Source organism: Salvelinus alpinus, chromosome 14 (assembly GCF_045679555.1).
Source record: "Salvelinus alpinus chromosome 14, SLU_Salpinus.1, whole genome shotgun sequence".
Taxonomy (NCBI): domain Eukaryota; kingdom Metazoa; phylum Chordata; class Actinopteri; order Salmoniformes; family Salmonidae; genus Salvelinus; species Salvelinus alpinus.
Genome location: NC_092099.1, coordinates 35,931,066 through 35,950,197, shown reverse-complemented (window position 1 = coordinate 35,950,197; position 19,132 = coordinate 35,931,066). Strand labels below are relative to the sequence as shown.

The following is a 19,132-nucleotide window of genomic DNA, read 5'->3' as shown; positions in this document are numbered from 1 at the left end:
AAAGGAACACATATGTGAGAATGCTATTCATTGACTACAGCTCAGCGTTCAACACCATAGTGCCCTCAAAGCTAATCAGTAAGCTAAGGACCCTGGGACTAAACACCTCCCTCTGCAACTGGATCCTGGACTTCCTGACGGGCCGCCCACAGGTGGTAAGGAACAACACATCCGTCACGCTGATCCTCAACACGGGGGCCACTCAGGGGTGCGTGCTCCAGTAGTCCCCTCCTGTACTCCCTGTTCACTCATGACTGCATGGCCAGGCACGACTCCAACACCATCATCAAGTTTGCAGATGACACAACAGTGGTAGGCCTGATCACCGACAACGATGAGACAGCCTATAGGGAGGTCAGAGACCTGGTCGTGTGGTGCAAGGACAACAACCTCTCCGTCAACGTGATCAAGACAAAGGAGATGACTGTGGACTACAGGAAAAGGAGGACCGAGCACGCCCCAATTCTCATCGACGGGGCTGTAGTGGAGGAGGTTGAGAGCTTCAAGTTCCTTGGTGTCCACATCACCAACCAGCTAAAATGGTCTAAACACACTAAGACAGTCGTGAAGAGGGCACGACAAAATCTATTCCCCTCAGGAGACTGAAAAGATTTGGCATGGGTCCTCAGATCCTCAAAAGGTTCTACAGCTGCACCATCGAGAGCATCCTGACTGGTTACATCCCTGCCTGGTATGGCAACTGCTCGGCCTTCGACCGCAAGCCACTACAGAGGGTAGTGCGTACGGCCCAGTACACCACTGGGGCCAAGCTTCCTGCCATCCAGGACTCTATACCAGGTGGTATCAGAGAAAGGGCAAAACAATTGTGAAAGACTCCAGCCACCCTAGTCATAGATTGTTCTCTCTGCTACCGCACGGAAAGCGGTACCGGAGCGCCAAGTCAAGGTCAAAAAGGCTTCTTAACAGCTTCTACCCCCAAGCCATAAGTCTCCTGAACAGCTAATCAAAGGGATACCCAGACCCCTCTATCATGCTGCTGCTACTCTGTTTATTATCTATGCAAAGTCACTGTAACTCTACCTACATGTACATATTACCTCAATTACCTTGACTAACTGGTGCCCCTGCACATTGACTCTGTAACGGTACCCCCTGTATATAGCCTCGCTATTGTTATTTTACTGTTGCTTTTTAATTATTTGTTACTTTTATTTAATTTTTTACTTAATACTTATTTTTTCATTGTTGGTTAAGGGCTTGTAAGTAAGCATTTCACTGTAAGGTCTACACCTGATGTATTCGGCACATGTGACAAATACAATGTGATTTGATCTTTCAAATACATGTCACAACTGTGAAATCGATAAGCAAGTAGAGTATTAGTCACTAACATTAGGCTGATACTTACAGGAGCAAAGAAGTCAACTAGCCAGGGCTCCTTTCCATCACTGGGGAAGTTCTCTGGTCTCAGAGTGGTGACATGGGCGCTGACACTCTCCTTAGCAAACGCTATGATGTTATACAGCACATCCTTCCCTGGGAGAACAGAATAGAGGTCGACCGATTAATCGGAATGGACGATTAATTAGGGCCGATTTCAAGTTTTCATAACAATCGGAAATCGGTATTTTTGGACACCGAATTGGTCGATATTTTTTACACCTTTATTTAACTAGGCAAGTCAGTTAAGAACACATTCTTATTTTCAATGACGGCCTAGGAACGGTGGGTTAACTTCTTTTGGCTGCAATCCCGTTAACGGGATGATATGACAACAGCCAATGAAAGTGCACGGCACCAAATTCAAACAGAAATCTCATCATTAAAATTCCCCAAACATACATGTATCTTATACCATTTTAAAGGTAATCTTCTTGTTAATCCCACCAAAGTGTCCGATTTCAAATAGGCTTTTCAGCGAAAGCACCACAAACGATTATGTTAGGTCACCACCAACTCACAGAAAAATTCTGCCATTTTTCCAGCCAAAGAGAGGAGTCACAAAAAGCAGAAATAGAGATAAGATTAATCACTAACCTTTGATGATCTTCATCAGATGACACTCATAGGACTTCATGTTACACAATACATATATGTCTTGTTCGATTAAGTTCATATTTATATCCAAAAACCTCAGTTTACATTGGTGCCATGTTCAGAAATGCCTCCAAAATATCCAGAGAAATTGCAGAGAGCCACGTCAAATAACAGAAATACTCATCATAAACTTTGATGAAAGATGCATGTTTTACATAGAATTAAAGATACACTTGTTCTTAATGCAACCGCTGTGTCAGATTTCAAAAAGCTTTACGGCAAAACACAATATTCATTCATCTGAAAACAGCGTTCAGCCACAAAAGCAAGCCATACAGTTGCCCGCCAAATTGTGCAGTCAACAAAACTCATAAAAAGCATTATAAATCTTCACTTACCTTTGCTGATCTGCACTCCCAGGACTCCCACTTCCACAAGAAATGTTTGTTTTGTTCGGTAATGTCCATCATTTATGTCCAAATAGCTATTTTTGTTCGCGTGTTTGGTAAACAAATCCAACGTCAGGAAGCGTGTTCACTAAAAGCTGACGAAATGTCCACAAGTTCCGTAACAGTCAGTAGAAACATCTCAAACGATGTATTGAATCAATCTTTAGAATGTTTTTAACATAAAACTTGAATAATGTTCCAACCGGAGAATTACATTGACTTCAGATGAGCGATGGAACAGAGCTCCCTCTCATGTGAACGCACATGGTCAAAGCATGGTCAGGTCATGGCAGACCTGACTAATTCCCCTCTCATTCGGCCCCCCTTCACAGTAGAGGCATCAGACAAGGTTCTACAGATTGTTGACATCTAGTGGAAGCCGTAGGAAGTGCAAACTCATCCATATCTCGCTGTGATTTCAATAGGATCTTGGTTGAAATTCGACCAGCCTCAGAATTCCCACTTCCTGTTTGGGTTTTTTCTCAGGTTTTTGCCTGCCATATGAGTTATGTTATACTCACAGACATCATTCAAACAGTTTTAGAAACTGAGTGTTTTCTATCCAATACGAATAATAATGTGCATATATTAGCAACTATGACTGAGGAGCAGGCCGTTTACTCTGTGCACCTTTCATCTAAGCTACTCAATACTGCCCCTGCAGCCATAAGAAGTTAACTGCCTTGTTCAGGGGCAGAACGACAGATTTTTACCTTGTCAGCTCGGGGATTCGTTTTTGCAACCTTCCGGTTACTAGTCCAACGCTCTAACCACCTGCCTTACATTGCACTCCACGAGGAGCCTGCGAGGGCAGCAAGAGGCCAAGGTAAGCTGCTAGCTAGCATTAAACTTATCTTATAAAAAACATTCAATCTTAACATAATCACTAGTTAACTACACATGGTTGATGATATTACTAGTTTATCTAGTGTGTTGCATATAATCGATGCGGTGCCTGTTAATTTCTCATCGAATCACAGCCTACTTCGCCAAACGGGTGATGATTTAGCACTGTCGTTACACCAAACCTAACCATAAACATCAATGCCTTTCTTTAAAATCAATACACAAGTATATATTTTTTAAACCTGCATATTTAGTTAATATTGCATGCTAACATGAATTTCTTATAATTAGGGAAATTGTGTCACTTCTCTTGCGTTCCGTGCAAGCAGTCAGGGTATATGCAGCAGTTTGGGCCACCTGGCTCGTTGCGAACTGTGTGAAGTCTATTTATTCCTAACAAAGACCGTAATTAATTTGCCAGAATTTACATGATTATGACATAACATTGAAGGTTGTACAATGTAACTGCAATATTTAGACTTAGGGATGCCACCCGTTAGATAAAATACGGAACGGTTTCGTATTTCACTGAAAGAATAAACTTTTTGTTTTCGAAATGATAGTTTCCGGATTCGACCATATCATTGACCAAAGGCTCGTATTTCTGTGTGTTATTATGTTATAATTAAGTCTATGATTTGATAGAGCAGTCTGACTGAGCGATGGTAGGCAGCAGCAGGCTCGTAAGCATTCATTCAAACAGCACTTTCCTGCGTTTGACAGCAGCTCTTCGCTGTGCTTCAAGCATTGAGCTGTTTATGACTTCAAGCCGATCAACTCCCGAGATTAGGCTGGTGCAACCGATGTGAAATAGCTAGCTAGTTAGAGGGGTGCGCGCTAATAGCGTTTCAATCGGTGACGTCACTTGCTCTGAGACTTGGAGTAGTTGTTCCCCTTGCTCTGCAAGGGCCACGGCTTTTGTGGAGCGATGGGTAACGATGCTTCGAGGGTGGCTGTTGTCGATGTGTTCCTGGTTCGAGCCCAGGTAGGGGCGAGGAGAGGGACGGAAGCTATACTGTTACACTGGCAATACTAAAGTGCCTATAAGAACATCCAATGGTCAAAGGTATATGAAATACAAATGGTATAATAGAGAGAAATAGTCCAATAATTCCTATAATAAAACTACAACCTAAAACTTCTAACCTGGGAATATTGAAGACTCATGTTAAAAGGAACCACCAGCTTTCATATGTTCTCATGTTCTGAGCAAGGAACTTAAACGTTAGCTTTTTTTACATGGGACATATTGCACTTTTACTTTCTTCTCCAACACTTTGTTTTTGCATTATTTAAACCAAATTGAACATGTTTCATTATTTATTTGAGGCTAAATTGATTTTATTGATGTATTATATTAAGGTAAAAGAAAAGTGTTCATTCAGTATTGTTGTAATTGTCATTATTACAAATACATTTTATTTTTTAATTACATTTTTTATTTTTATTATTATAATAAAAAATATATATATTTTTTTTTAAATCGGCCGATTAATCGGTATTGGCTAGTTTTTTGGTCCTCCAATAATCTGTATCGGCGTTGAAAAATCATAATCGGTCGACCTCTAGAACAGAAACAGTTTATTTGCCATTTATAAGAAATAGATTGGAAATCTTATTCACTCAAGCTCTCATGAAAAACAAAATAAGAATAACAAAAAAATAAATAATTTAAAACAATTTAAACTAGGAAAGTCAGTTACGAACAAATTCTAATTTATAATGACAGCCTACCCCGGCCAAACCCGGACGACGCTGGGCCAATTGTGCACCACCCTATGGGACTCCCAATCACGGCCGGATGTGATGCAGCTTGGATTCGAAACAGGTACCACTGAGATGCAGTGTCTTAGAACACTGCTCCACTCGGGAGCCCCCCCCAAGTAGATATACAAATGTGCATATGTATAACAACAACCAGTGAAAAGCAATGCCGAGTGAAATACAGAGATAACCAAAATCGATTGAGTTCGAATAAGACGTTGACTTACCATGGTGTATCTCAAAGTCATGAATCCCAAGGCCTTTGAAGACAGCGATGCAGGGCTTTTGAATGTAGAAGGAGACGCATAGTTCTGAGTCAGTAAGGCAGTCCACCTTTCCCACCTGAGAAAAAGCACAGAGTACTGGCAGTATTAAACATCCAGACTGAATCAGTGACGAGAATGAACAGTGAATCAGAGCGATATTCATTGTGGATTTCAGACCTTACCTGTATGTGGGCTGCCTTCAGAAGAGCCTTGAGCTTCTTATACTCATGAGATGCCATGGTCTTCTGTCCGAAAGAAAAACTGACAAGCCACCGATGATGGGCCAGTTTACTCTACAGAGACCGATGGAGAATAGAACACAATAGGACAGAATAACTGTATTTTTCCTAAATATTTCAGCATCACCACTACAGGTGTTTTCCTCAACTGAAATCATGTCAGACAACAGATTATTTCATCTCAAATATATGTGGTTATTTTTAGTAGGTAGGTATATTATTACTAGGAAGAGGAAAGAACAGCATGGCACCGATCAAACATCCACAACATTCAAGCCGACCTCCAACAACTGAGTCTGCCTCTCACAGATTGGACAGCACAGAGGACGCTGCACTAAGACATAACCCCCCCCGAGGCACAATAAATATATGGTTGTACGAGATGGTAATACAGATGATTTTTACTGTACCTTAGATTTGATTATTGGGTTATTATTACTATACCTGGAAGGTTTCCTTAGTAAGAGCCTCCAGGTCAGGCAGATGCTGCATCACCTGTCCATAGATCTCTCTGGTATCCAAACTCTGCAGGAACTGTTGTTGTGATGAAACCAATGTTTGTTTTAAAACTGGGCTTTCAGAACAGTCACGATTCTATCTCATGTCAATAAAACATTTTTAAAAAGTGTTCTCTAAGCCATGTATGGTGAGGCTTCTTCATAAACCCATCCTGGGTTTCTCCTTCTCACTTACAAATTCATTTCATGTTATACTTTGTTTTTAGTGTGCGCAAACAAAACTAAAACATGGGCCTCTCTTACCAGCACGCTGCCCTTGTTCTTCAGTGAACTGCCGGGGGGGAAGAAGGCTGTGGTGCTGGTGGTCACCTCAAAGCTGCCACACAACTCAGCCTGTATTGAGCAGTCAATCCAGCCCACGTTCACTAGACCTTCCTGAAGAGGACACAAGAGAAGAGACATATTTCAGTCACAATAACAATGTATGTATGTACATGTATGCTCATGGGAAGGTAAACATACAGCATGGGTTCAATGAGGACTTACCAACATTCCTGCTAATTTTTGCCTCGTCTGTGACTCTAGACAGTCTATAAAGAGATCAAACACAGATCATATTTTAACTGTATAGAAAATACAATTCCTACCATATTGGTTTCACTAATTCTGACTAAAAGTCTCTATTTGTAAACATGACAAAGCATCTCAACGTAACCCTTAACAGCCTGTCTTACCTCCAGAGTCAGCACAGAAGGTGATCAGCCATCCAACTCCAGATGAAAATGCTGCCTCAATCTCGGTGAAGACATTGCCTTGCCACAGCTCTGTAACTCTGCTCTTCACAAACTGCATGCCAAACTTAGTCAAACTCTCCTTGGCCCTATCTCCAAAGTATTTCTCTGGATTCTATTGGGACGACAGAAAGGGATGCGTTTTAGAGGGTTGTTCCTAACACCATGATCAGTGAGTGATTTTAAAACAGATTGAATGATGTGCTAAAACAATGGTGAGCGTAGCATTCAGTCTGGTTTAACCAGGCTACGTGATGCATGACAGAGCTATCCTAAAAGACAGCTGTGACGTTTCTCCTACCATTCCAGCTTTGTAAATGTAGAGGCTGGGGTAGCTGTTGATGCCTTTGCTGCGACACAGTCTGTTGTGGTCACCGCAGTTCACTGCTCCTATCCTGATCACTCCATCCATCTCCTTAGCAAACTCCCTCCACTGCGGACACACACACACACACAAGGTAACATATGTTAGAAAATTAAACATAGATAACAATTATCAAAGGATAAATGAAAACGACTTAAAAAAAAAGGTACTATCTGCAATATCTACCACTTTTCAATGGACATTTTAATTAAGTATATGAAACAACCAATGAATAGCAGTAAATATAGCAGAATGCACTTTTACAGTGAGTGAGCAAAGTATTACCGTGGGAGCCAGCTCGTGACAGTGATGACAACGAGGGAAGTAGAAGTTGACAAACCAGAGTTCCCCAGAGTTCACTGCTGCATCTATGGTAGTAGAGTCAGTATCATTACAACAAACATACCCCAACAAGAAAAGATGGCTCTGAAGGTTCGGAATAGTGTGACATCACTTACCGAAGTCTCCCCTATCTAAAGTGACAATCTCTAGGTCATCATCGTAGATACCTGCAGAAAGAGTAAGATGACAAGTCACACCAACGTCCTGAGGAAATGACTGAAAATGTTGCATGTTAGCAATGGCTTATCTATCCCCTTTCTTCATATTTCTTGTCAATGTTTACATTTCACATTCTTAGACTACTCAAAAAAAAAAAAAAGATTTACCAAATTCATTTCTATAGTAGTTCCAGCTCTCATATCGTCCTCCTCCCTGCTGCTCGTCCTGCAGACCCTTCTCTCCATACTTGTCATACTTCTTCCTCAGATCGTCATCCTTCAAAACTTCATAGGCTCGGGTTACCTTCAGGAACTTGTCGTGGGCAGTTTCATCATGCTGGACAATGAGAGCAACAAATCAAGTACTGGACTTTGTGGAAAATATCTAGCCTGCTACCAGACGTGGTTGTGCTGTTTTGTTGTGACAATGACCATAGAATTAAGAAAAACAGCAAAAACAGATCTGGGACCAGACTAGGAAATCACCAGTATGTTGTGATATGTCATAGCCTATGATAAAAGTTACATTTTAACATGTTATAACACACACAGTCAAAAGTTGACACACCTACTAATTGAAGGGTTTTTCTTTAAATTTTACTATTTTCTACATTGTAGAATTATAGTGAAGACATCAAACTATGAAATAACCCCAAAAAGTGTTAAACAATTCTTCAAAGTAGCCACCGTTGCCTTGATGACAGCTTTGCACACGCTTGGCATTCTCTCAACCAGCTTCATGAGGTAGTCACCTGGAATGCATTTCAATTAACAAGGTGTGCCTTGTTAAAAAGTTAATTTGTGGAATTTCTTTCCTTCTTAATGCGTTTGAGCCAATCAGTTGTGTTTTAACAAGGCAGGGTTGGTATCAGGAAGATAGCTCTATTTGGCAAAAGACCAAGTCCATATTATGGCAAGAACAGCTCAAATAAGCAAAGAGAAATGACAGTTCATCTTTACTTTAAGACATAAAGGTCAGTCAATCCGGAACATTTCAAGAACTTTGAACGTTTCTTCAAGTGCAGTCGCAAAAACCATCAAGCGCTAGGAGGAAACTGGCTATCATGAGGATCGCCACAGGAAAGGAAGACCCAGATTTACCTCTGCTGCAGAGGATACGTTCATTAGAGTTACCAGCCTCAGAAATCTGCAATTAACTGCACCCAAGATTGCAGCCCAAATAAATGCTTCAGAGTTCAAGTAACAGATATATCTCAACTAGAAGTCGACCGATTATGATTTTTCAATGCAGATACCTATTATTGGAGGACAAAAAAAAAGCAGATACCGATTAAATCGGCCTATATACAGTGGGGCAAAAAAAGTATTTAGTCAGCCACCAATTGTGCAAGTTCTCCCACTTAAAAAGATGAGAGAGGCCTGTAATTTTCATCATAGGTACACTTCAACTATGACAGACAAAATGAGAAGAAAAAAATCCAGAAAATCACATTCTAGGATTTTTTATGAATTTATTTGCAAATTATGGTGGAAAATAAGTATTTGGTCACCTACAAACAAGCAAGATTTCTGGCTCTCACAGACCTGTAACTTCTTCTTTAAGAGGCTCCTCTGTCCTCCACTCGTTACCTGTATTAATGGCACCTGTTTGAACTTGTTATCAGTATAAAAGACACCTGTCCACAACCTCAAACTGTCACACTCCAAACTCCACTATGGCCAAGACCAAAGAGCTGTCAAAGGACACCAGAAACAAAATTGTAGACGTGCACCAGGCTGGGAAGACTGAATCTGCAATAGGTAAGCAGCTTGGTTTGAAGAAATCAACTGTGGGAGCAATTATTAGGAAATGGAAGACATACAAGACCACTGATAATCTCCCTCGATCTGGGGCTCCACGCAAGATCTCACCCCGTGGGGTCAAAATGATCACAAGAACGGTGAGCAAAAATCCCAGAACCACATGGAAGGACCTAGTGAATGACCTGCAGAGAGCTGGGACCAAAGTAACAAAGCCTACCATCAGTAACACACTACGCCGACAGGGACTCAAATCCTGCAGTGCCAGACGTGTCCCCCTGCTTAAGCCAGTACATGTCCAGGCCCGTCTGAAGTTTGCTAGAGAGCATTTGGATGATCCAGAAGAAGATTGGGAGAATGTCATATGGTCAGATGAAACCAAAATATAACTTTTTAAAAACTAAACTCGTCATGTTTGGAGGACAAAGAATGCTGAGTTGCATCCAAAGAACACCATACCTACTGTGAAGGATGGGGGTGGAAACATCATGCTTTGGGGCTGTTTTTCTGCAAAGGGATCCGTGTAAAGGAAAGAATGAATGTATCGTGAGATTTTGAGTGAAAACCTCCTTCCATCAGCAAGGGCATTGAAGATGAAACGTGGCTGGGTCTTTCAGCATGACAATGATCCCAAACACACCGCCCGGGCAACGAAGGAGTGGCTTCGTAAGAAGCATTTCAAGGTCCTGGAGTGGCCTAGCCAGTCTCCAGATCTCAACCCCATAGAAAATCTTTGGAGTTGAAAGTCCGTGTTGCCCAGCAACAGCCCCAAAACATCACTGCTCTAGAGGAGATCTGCATGGAGGAATGGGCCAAAATACCAGCAACAGTGTGTGAAAACCTTGTGAAAACGTTTGACCTCTGTCATTGCCAACAAATGGTATATAACAAAGTATTGAGATAAACTTTTGTTATTGACCAAATACTTATTTTCCACCATAATTTGCAAATAAATTCATTAAAAATCCTACAATGTGATTTTCAGGATTTTTTTCTTCTCATTTTGTCTGTCATAGTTGAAGTGTACCTATGATGAAAATTACAGGCCTCTCTCATCTTTTTAAGTGGGAGAACTTGCACAATTGGTGGCTGACTAAATACTTTTTTGCCCCACTGTGTGTGTGTATATATATATATATATATATAACATTTTGTGGCAAAGGGGGTTGAGTGATAAATGGCAGATATGTGAGAGCAGAAATAATAAACGGGCTCTGCCCTATCACTAAAATGGCCACCCCAATCAGAACTACAGATCACAAAATGGCCAACTGCCAAAACTACAATTCCCAGAAGCAAGGGGACCCCTCAGAGGGTGGGGCCGATCCACAGATAAGGGGTCAAGACAAACCAGGAAGAGAGAAAGGGCTGGAAGGATCTGTGAACAATAGCGAAAGAGATGATATATAATCGGCTGGATTTACCGTGTATCAGCTGGACTGTTTGGACTTACCTGTTGGCGTTTGGACCTGGACCTACCGAAAACCCGATTTGTGTACCGAATCCTGCTATCCTTGACCTTGCCTGCGGCCTGGGTGGACCAGGACGGAGAAACAAACACACAGGTACTGTCCTGTTCGAAATAACTCTCATTCTGGGGTGATTTTGGTGACAGTTTCCCACTTAATTTGTGACAAACGCTCCTAATCTTGAAGAGATTTGCCACACGTGGTGCAGAATGCGGGCAGATGGACTAACCATACCGCTGGTTAGGTAGAGAGAAAAAAAAAATCAGTTGGCACTCCAAAGGGGAGTAGGTTTTTTTTGTGGCTTTGTTTGGTTAGGACAGTTTTCTGGGGAAAATGAGTATGGAGGGAGCCATGTTACAAGCGGCGGCCGCCCAACAAGAGGCAACTAGAGCTCAACAAATAGCTCATCAGGATGCAATGCGAATGTATCAGGACACGTTACAGGTCCAGCACCAACCAGCTGCTCAGAGAGGAGCAAGAGAGAAACACCGGGAGTTAAGAGAAGGCCTGAAGGAGCTAGCGAGCCAAATTGGGGCTCAGTTACCAGCTGCAAATACCCAGAGGCGGGCCAATCATTTTCTTCAAAAAATGACAAAGCAGGATGATGTGTAAGCATATCTCACCACCTTCGAAAGGACGGCAGAGAGGGAGAAGTGGCCGAAAGAAGAATGGGCAGGGCTTCTGGCACCATACCTGGCAGGGGACGCTCAAAAAGCGTATTTCGACCTGGAGTTGAAAGATGCACAGCATTACGTTAAACTAAAGGAATAGATTCTGACTAGACTGGGAGTGACCAATACCGTGAGGGCACACCGCTTCCACCAGTGGTCCTACCGACATGAACAACCCCCCCCGAACACAGACAATCGACTTGATTCACCTGGCACGGAAATGGTTGCGACCGGAGACCTGTTCATCCGCCGAGATCGTCGAGACCATCGTACTCGACCAGTTTCAGTGAGGTCTACCTCAAGAAGTTCGACGACGGGTTGGCCAGAACGAGGTACTTTCCGCCGACCATCTCGTGGGCCTGGTTGAACGGTATTGTACGGCAGGAACAGCTGAGCAGGCACAGGAGGAAAGATCCCCATTCCCCAGACCTGGGCAAACCAGTAAGACTGTCCCAACATTTGGAGGGGGAAGAGAGCAGCAGTATGCTAATCCTGGTCGTTGCAAACCTAGTGCCGCCTCATGAACTGGATACAAGTCAGAATATCAGTGTTACGTGCATTCATGGGGATATCCGTCTGTACCCCACAGCCTTAGTGAGCATACAAACCAAGGACGGTTTGCTGGATTATGAGGTCGGCGTGGTCCCAAAGATGCCATATGATGTAATACTGGGTAGATACTTTCCTAACTTCGCGAAGTTAGGCCAAAGGAACGGCATATTTAAGAAGCCTACAACCCTGACCAAGCAGGAAGAGCATGTAGCCTTCAACCAAAGCCAAGAAAAGAGTTCTCCCAGGGGCCAACCTCACAGGTGCTAGTAGGGGAGGATGAGGAAGAAGTGGCAGACCTCGTTGATAATGAGCAGCCCGGTACTAGTGGGGCTGGGGTCGATCTGAATCCAGAGGACGACTATCTAGAACCAGCAGACCTGGCAGGGTCCCTGACTAATTTCGTGATGACCCAAAACCAGGATCCAACCCTGCAGCAAGCCAGAGGAGATGTGCAGGTCGTAGATGATACTCCCATAAATGGAATGATGCCTAATAGTTTTCCCCACTTCATCATGAAAAAGGGTTTGGTGTACAGAGTCTCAAAAATAGGGGTTGATGTGGTGGAACAGTTGTTGGATCTAGCTCATGGGCACATGAGCTAGCTCATGGGCACATTCTGGGTGGACACCTTGGTATGAATAAAACCGGATTGTAAGGAGGTTTTACTGGCCAGGAATTCAGGCTGAAGTGGCTCGGCATTGGGGAGAGTGCCCGGAGTGCCAGTTAACAGCTCCCCAACCAGCTGTTAGTGCCACTCCCCATAATCGAAAAGCCATTTGAGAGGATAGCGATGGATATAGTGGGCTGATAAAATAATTTATAAGGTTACAGATAATGATTAAATAATTCTACCCGGAAACATAACCATTAGGGAGTATAGGTTATGGAGCATATATAAGGAATAATAAAAATATTAAACATAAGTCCTACTGGGGAAGAGAGGAATGTGCCTAAAGAAAACACAGACGACAATTAAACTGTGTTTGAACCGACCAGAACACTGAGAAATTACGATAGGACAGTGAGTACCCCTCCATGTTTCCCTAATCGGGGGGGGGGGGTGGAACTGGCAGCTGGGTAGTGAAAAACTGTGGTGAGAATTCTGGAGAAGAAGATAGCTCTCCTAATGTTAGTGTGCATGTGTGTGCGTAAGTGAGAAGAATGGTATAAAAGGAATGTCTTTGTATATTAACTGCAGAGCTCTGGGAATTCTGTCTGATTCATTTAAACCAGAACTTCACAAATTCTGCAGACACATTAGAATAATTGAAATTTATGAACATTGATAACAAAATTCAATATCATGGGCCCACTACCCAAATTCACCAGATAGTACCAATACATTCTGGTCATTCTAGATTATGCCACTCAGAAGTCATTCCCCTTCGGACGATGGCTTCCAAAAATATCGCCAAGGAATTAGTGCTCCTGTTCACCAGGGTAGGGGTTCCAAAGGAGATCCTTACTGACCAGGGGTCCCCCTTTATGTCCCGCCTTATGGCGGACCTTTGTAAATTGTGGCAGGTGAAACAGTTGAGGACATCGGTTTACCATCCTCAGACGGACGGGCTGGTTGAGAGATTCAACCGTACTCTGAAGTCAATGCTCAGGAAGGTAATCGATAAGGATGGGAAAAACTGATATTACATGTTGCCGTATCTGATGTTAGAGAGGTTCCTCAAGCCTCGCTGGGGTTTTTCCCCTTTTAGCTGGTATATGGGAGGCACCCCCGGGGAATCTTAGACATCGCCCAGGAAACCTGGGCGCACCAATCCACCATGTGTACTAGTGTCATAGAGCATGTCACGGCAATGCAAGACAGGATAGCCACAGTCATGCCAATCGTCAGAGAGCACATGAGACAAGCACAAGAGCACCAGCGGCACACTTATAACCGGCAGGCTACCCTGAGGGAATTTCAACCAGGAGATAAGGTGTTAGTGCTGATCCCCACAGTAGAGTGCAAACTACTAGCCACATGGAAAGGACCATATGACGTACTGGAAAGAAAAGGAGAAGTTAATTATTGGATCCGACAGCCGATGGCTCCAGGAACAGATCTATCACATAAACCTGTTAAAAGCATGGAGAGAGAGAGAAACACTCATGGTCACGTACCCCACACACAGTCAGAAGACATCCGAAGTAAATATTTCACCTACTCTGTCCCCAGCACAAGTACAGGAAATAAAGACCCTGATCCAGAAAAACAGAGATGTGTTTTCAGAGGTACCCGGACAAACTGAGGTTACGGCTCATGATATCGTTTCCCTACCAGGGAGAAAAGTGAGCATGAGGCCATATCGGGTACCTGAAGCTCGACAGGCCGCGATTAGAGCAGAGACGGAGAAAATGTTGGCAGCTGGAGTGATCGAAGAGTCAAATAGTGAGTGGTCTAGCACAATTGTGATGGTCTCCAAACCCCAATGGGTCTTTGCGGTTCAACTTTCGGATGGTAAATGAAATCTCCAAGTTTGATGCCTACCCCATGCCCGAGTATATGAACTACTGGAGAAGCTCGGTACATTACGACCCTGGACGTAACCAAAGGGTACTGGCAAATTCCTCTGACCCCCAGAGCCAAAGAAAAGACAGCCTTTGCAACCCCTGATGGTTTGTTTCAATACACCGTCATGCCTTACATGGGGCCCCAGCCACCATTCAACGGCTCAATGGACAAGGTCCTAAAACCGCACCATGCGTACGCCGCAGCTTATTTAGATGACGTGGGGATCTACCGTCCAGATTGGAAATCACACTTACCGCGGGTACAGGCAGTGTTAGACACCCTTAGAAAGGCAGGGCTCACGGCGAACCCTGCCAAGTGTTACGTGGGTTTAGAGGAAACAGAGTATCTGGGATACACCGTGGGAAGAGGGTTAATCAAACCACAGCGTAAGGTGGAGGCAATTAGAGAATGGCCCGAAACCAGTAAATAAGAAGCAGGTTCGAGCCTTCCTAGGGCTGACCGGTTACTACCAGAAATTCATCCCAAGTTATGCCACAGTGGCCGCCCCACTCACCGACATGACTAGAGCCAGAGGGCCAAACATGGTCAAATGGGATGAAAGGGCCACCAAAGCATTTAGGACATAACAGGACTCTGCTGTAATCCAGTGCTGGTGGTACCAAACCTTGAGAGAGTTTGTGGTTCAGACGGATGCCTCAGAGGTCAGCTTGGGAGCAGTGCTATCCCAAGAGGTCGAAGGGGTGGAGCACCCCATCCTGTTTTTAAGCTGGAAGCTGGAACCATGGGAGACCAACTACTCAGTTGTTGAGAAAGAAGAGATTGAAGCGATTGAAGAGTTACATTACAACAATACTGAATGAACAATGAACACATTTTAACTACAAAACTACAATTTGGTTTAAATAATGCAAAAACAGTGTTGGAGAAGTAAAAGTGCAATATGTGCCATGTAGAAAAGCTAACGTTTAAGTTCCTTGCTCAGAACATATGAAAGCTGGTGGTTCAATATTCCCAGTTCTCCAATATTCCCAGTTAAGAAGTTTTAGGTTGTAGTTATTATATGATGCGTTCACTATTTCTCTCTATACCATTTGTATTTCATATACCTTTGACTATTGGATGTTCTTATAGGCACTTTAGTATTGCCAGTCTAATCTCGGTAGTTGATAGGCTTGAAGTCATAAACAGCGCTGTATGTCAAGCATTGTTAAGAGCTGCTGGCAAATGCAGTAGTGCTGTTTGAATGAATGCTTATGAGCCTGCTGCTGCCTACCACCGCTCAGTTAGACTGCTCTATGAAATCATAGATTTAATTATAATAAACACAGAAATACGAGCCTTTGGTCATTAATATTGTCAAATCCGGAAACTATCATTTAGAAAACAAAACGTTTATTCTTTCAGTGAAATACGGAACTGTTCCTTATTTTATCGAACGGGTGGCAACCCCAAGTCTAAATATTGCTGTTACATTGCACAACCTTCAATGTTTGTCATAATTACATAAAATTCTGGCAAATTAATTATGGTCTTTGTTAGAAAGAAATGGTCTTCACACAGTTCGCAACGAGCCAGGCAGCCCAAACTGTTGCATATACCCTGACTCTGCTTGCACTGAATGCAAGAGAAGTGAAACAATTTCCCTCGTTAACATTGCCTGCTAACATGAATTTCTTTGAACTAAATATGCAGGTTTAAAGAATACACTGCTCAAAAAAATAAAGGGAACACTAAAATAACACATCCTAGATCTGAATGATTTAAATATTCTTATTAAATACTTTTTTCTTTACATAGTTGAAGGTGCTGACAACAAAATCACACAAAAATGATCAATGGAAATCAAATTTATCAACCCATGGAGGTCTGGATTTGGAGTCACACTCAAAATTAAAGTGGAAAACCATACTACAGGCTGATCCAACTTTGTGTAATGTCCTTAAAACAAGTCAAAATGAGGCTCAGTAGTGTGTGTGGCCTCCACGTGCCTGTATGACCTCCCTACAACGCCTGGGCATGTTCCTGATGAGGTGGCGGATGGTCTCCTGAGGGATCTCCTCCCAGACCTGGACTAAAGCATCTGCCAACTCCTGGACAGTCTGTGGTGCAACGTAGCGTTGGTGGATGGAGCGAGACATGATGTCCCAGATGTGCTCAATTGGATTCAGGTCTGGGGAACGGGCGGTCCATAGCATCAATGCCTTCCTCTTGCAGGAACTGCTGACACACTCCAGCCACATGAGGTCTAGCATTGTCTTGCATTAGGAGGAACCCAGGGCCTACCGCACTAGCATATGGTCTCACAAGGAGTCTGAGGATCTCATCTCGGTACCTAATGGCAGTCAGGCTACCTCTGGCGAGCACATGGAGGGCTGTGCGGCCCCCCAAAGAAATGCCACCCCACACCATGACTGACCCACCGCCAAACCGGTCATGCTGGAGGATGTTGCAGGCAGCAGAACGTTCTCCACGGCGTCTCCAGACTCTGTCACATGTGCTCAGTGTGAACCTGCTTTAATCTGTGAAGAGCACAGGGCGCCAGTGGCGAATTTGCCAATCTTGGTGTTCTCTGGCAAATGCCAAACGTCCTGCACGGTGTTGGGCTGTAAGCACAACCCCCACCTGTGGACGTCGGGCCCTCATACCACCCTCATGGAGTCTGTTTCTGACCGTTTGAGCAGACACATGCACATTTGTGGCCTGCTGGAGGTCATTTTGCAGGGCTCTGGCAGTGCTCCTCCTGCTCCTCCTTGCACAAAGGCGGAGGTAGCGGTCCTGCTGCTGGGTTGTTGCCCTCCTACGGCCTCCTCCACGTCTCCTGATGTACTGGCCTGTCTCCTGGTAGCGCCTCCATGCTCTGGACACTACGCTGACAGACACAGCAAACCTTCTTGCCACAGCTCGCATTGATGTGCCATCCTGGATGAGCTGCACTACCTGAGCCACTTGTGTGGGTTGTAGACTCCGTCTCATGCTACCACTAGAGTGAAAGCACCGCCAGCATTCAAAAGTGACCAAAACATCAGCCAGGAAGCATAGGAAATGAGAAGTGGTCTGTGGTCACCACCTGCAGAACCACTCCTTTATTGGGGGTGTCTTGCTAATTGCCTATAATTTCCACCTGTTGTCTATTCCATTTGCACAACAGCATGTGAAATTTATTGTCAATCAGTGTTGCTTCCTAAGTAGACAGTTTGATTTCACAAAAGTGTGATTGACTTGGAGTTACATTGTGTTGTTTAAGTGTTCCCTTTATTTTTTTGAGCAGTGTATATACTTCTGTGTATTGATTTTAAGAAAGGCATTGATGTTTATGGTTAGGTACATTTGTCCAACGATTGTGCGATTTTGTTAAATCTTTACTCGTTTGGCGAAGTTGAAGTAGGCTGTGATTCGATAATAAATTAACAGGCACGGCATTGATTATATGCAACGCAGGACAAGCTAGTCAACCTAGTAATATCAACCATGTGTAGTTAACTATTAATTATGTGAAGATTGATTGTTTTTTATAAGTTCAGTTTAATGCTAGCTAGAAACTTACCGTGGCTCCTTGTAGCCACCAGGTCCTTTTGATGCTGCACTGGTGGCAGGTGGTCAGCCTGCCACGCAGTTTCCTCGTGGATTGCAATGTAATCGGTGTCCAAAAAGGCCGATTACCGATTGTTATGAAAACTTGAAACAGCCCCAATTAAATCGGCCTAGCCGATTAAATCGGTAAACCTCTAATTTCAACATCAACTGTTCAGAGGAGACTGCGTGAATCAGGCCTTCATGGTCGAATTGCTGCAAAGAAACCACTACTAAAAGAACACCAATATGAAGAAGAGACTTGCTTGGGCCAAGAAACACGAACAATGGACATTACACCGAAGGAAATGTGTCCTTTGGTCTGGAGTCCAAATTGGAGATTTTTGGTTCCAACCGCGCCGTGTCTTTGTGAGATGCGGTGTGGGTGAACAGATAATCTCCGCATGTGTATTTCCCACTGTAAACCATGGAGGAAGAGGTGTAATCGTGTGGGGTGCTTTGCTGGTGCCACTGTCAGTGATTTCTTTAGAATTCAAGGCACACTTAACCAGCATGACTACCACAGCATTCTGCAGCAATAAGCCATCCCATCTGGTTTGGGCTTAGTGGGACTACCATTTGTTTTTCAACAGGACAATGACCCAACACACCTCCAGGCTGTGTAAGGGCTATTTGACTAAGAAGGAGAGTGATGGAGTGCTGCACCAGACGACATGGCCTCCACAATCACCCAACCTCAACCCAATTGAGATAATTTGGGATGAGTCGGACCGCAGAGTGAAGGAAAAGCAGCCAACAAGTGCTCAACATATGTGGGAACTCCTTCAAGACTGTTGGAAAAGCATTCCAGGTGAAGCTGGTTGAGAGAATGCCAAGAGTGTGCAAAGCTGTCATCAAGGCAAAGGGTGGCTACTTTGAAGAATTTCAAATATATTTTGATTTGTTACTACATAATTCCATTTGTGTTATTTCTTAGTTTTGATGTCTTCACTATTATTATACA

The 19,132-nt window shown here is 43.5% G+C and overlaps 1 protein-coding gene across 2 annotated transcripts in view; it reads right to left on the bottom strand.

The window, feature by feature from the left end:
* Nucleotides 1-19,132, bottom strand: part of dnajc10 (DnaJ (Hsp40) homolog, subfamily C, member 10) — a 31,558-nt gene that overhangs the window by 11,465 nt on the left and 961 nt on the right. For both annotated transcript variants that reach the window (XM_071341376.1, XM_071341377.1), the window contains exons 3-13: nt 7,844-8,012; nt 7,634-7,684; nt 7,461-7,543; nt 7,113-7,244; nt 6,755-6,926; nt 6,567-6,610; nt 6,324-6,455; nt 6,007-6,096; nt 5,506-5,616; nt 5,285-5,399; nt 1,370-1,497 (exon numbers count right to left, since the gene is read on the bottom strand). In XM_071341376.1, coding sequence (XP_071197477.1) covers nt 1,370-1,497; nt 5,285-5,399; nt 5,506-5,616; nt 6,007-6,096; nt 6,324-6,455; nt 6,567-6,610; nt 6,755-6,926; nt 7,113-7,244; nt 7,461-7,543; nt 7,634-7,684; nt 7,844-8,012 — 1,227 coding nt within the window. The remainder of the gene's footprint in view (nt 1-1,369; nt 1,498-5,284; nt 5,400-5,505; nt 5,617-6,006; nt 6,097-6,323; nt 6,456-6,566; nt 6,611-6,754; nt 6,927-7,112; nt 7,245-7,460; nt 7,544-7,633; nt 7,685-7,843; nt 8,013-19,132) is intronic.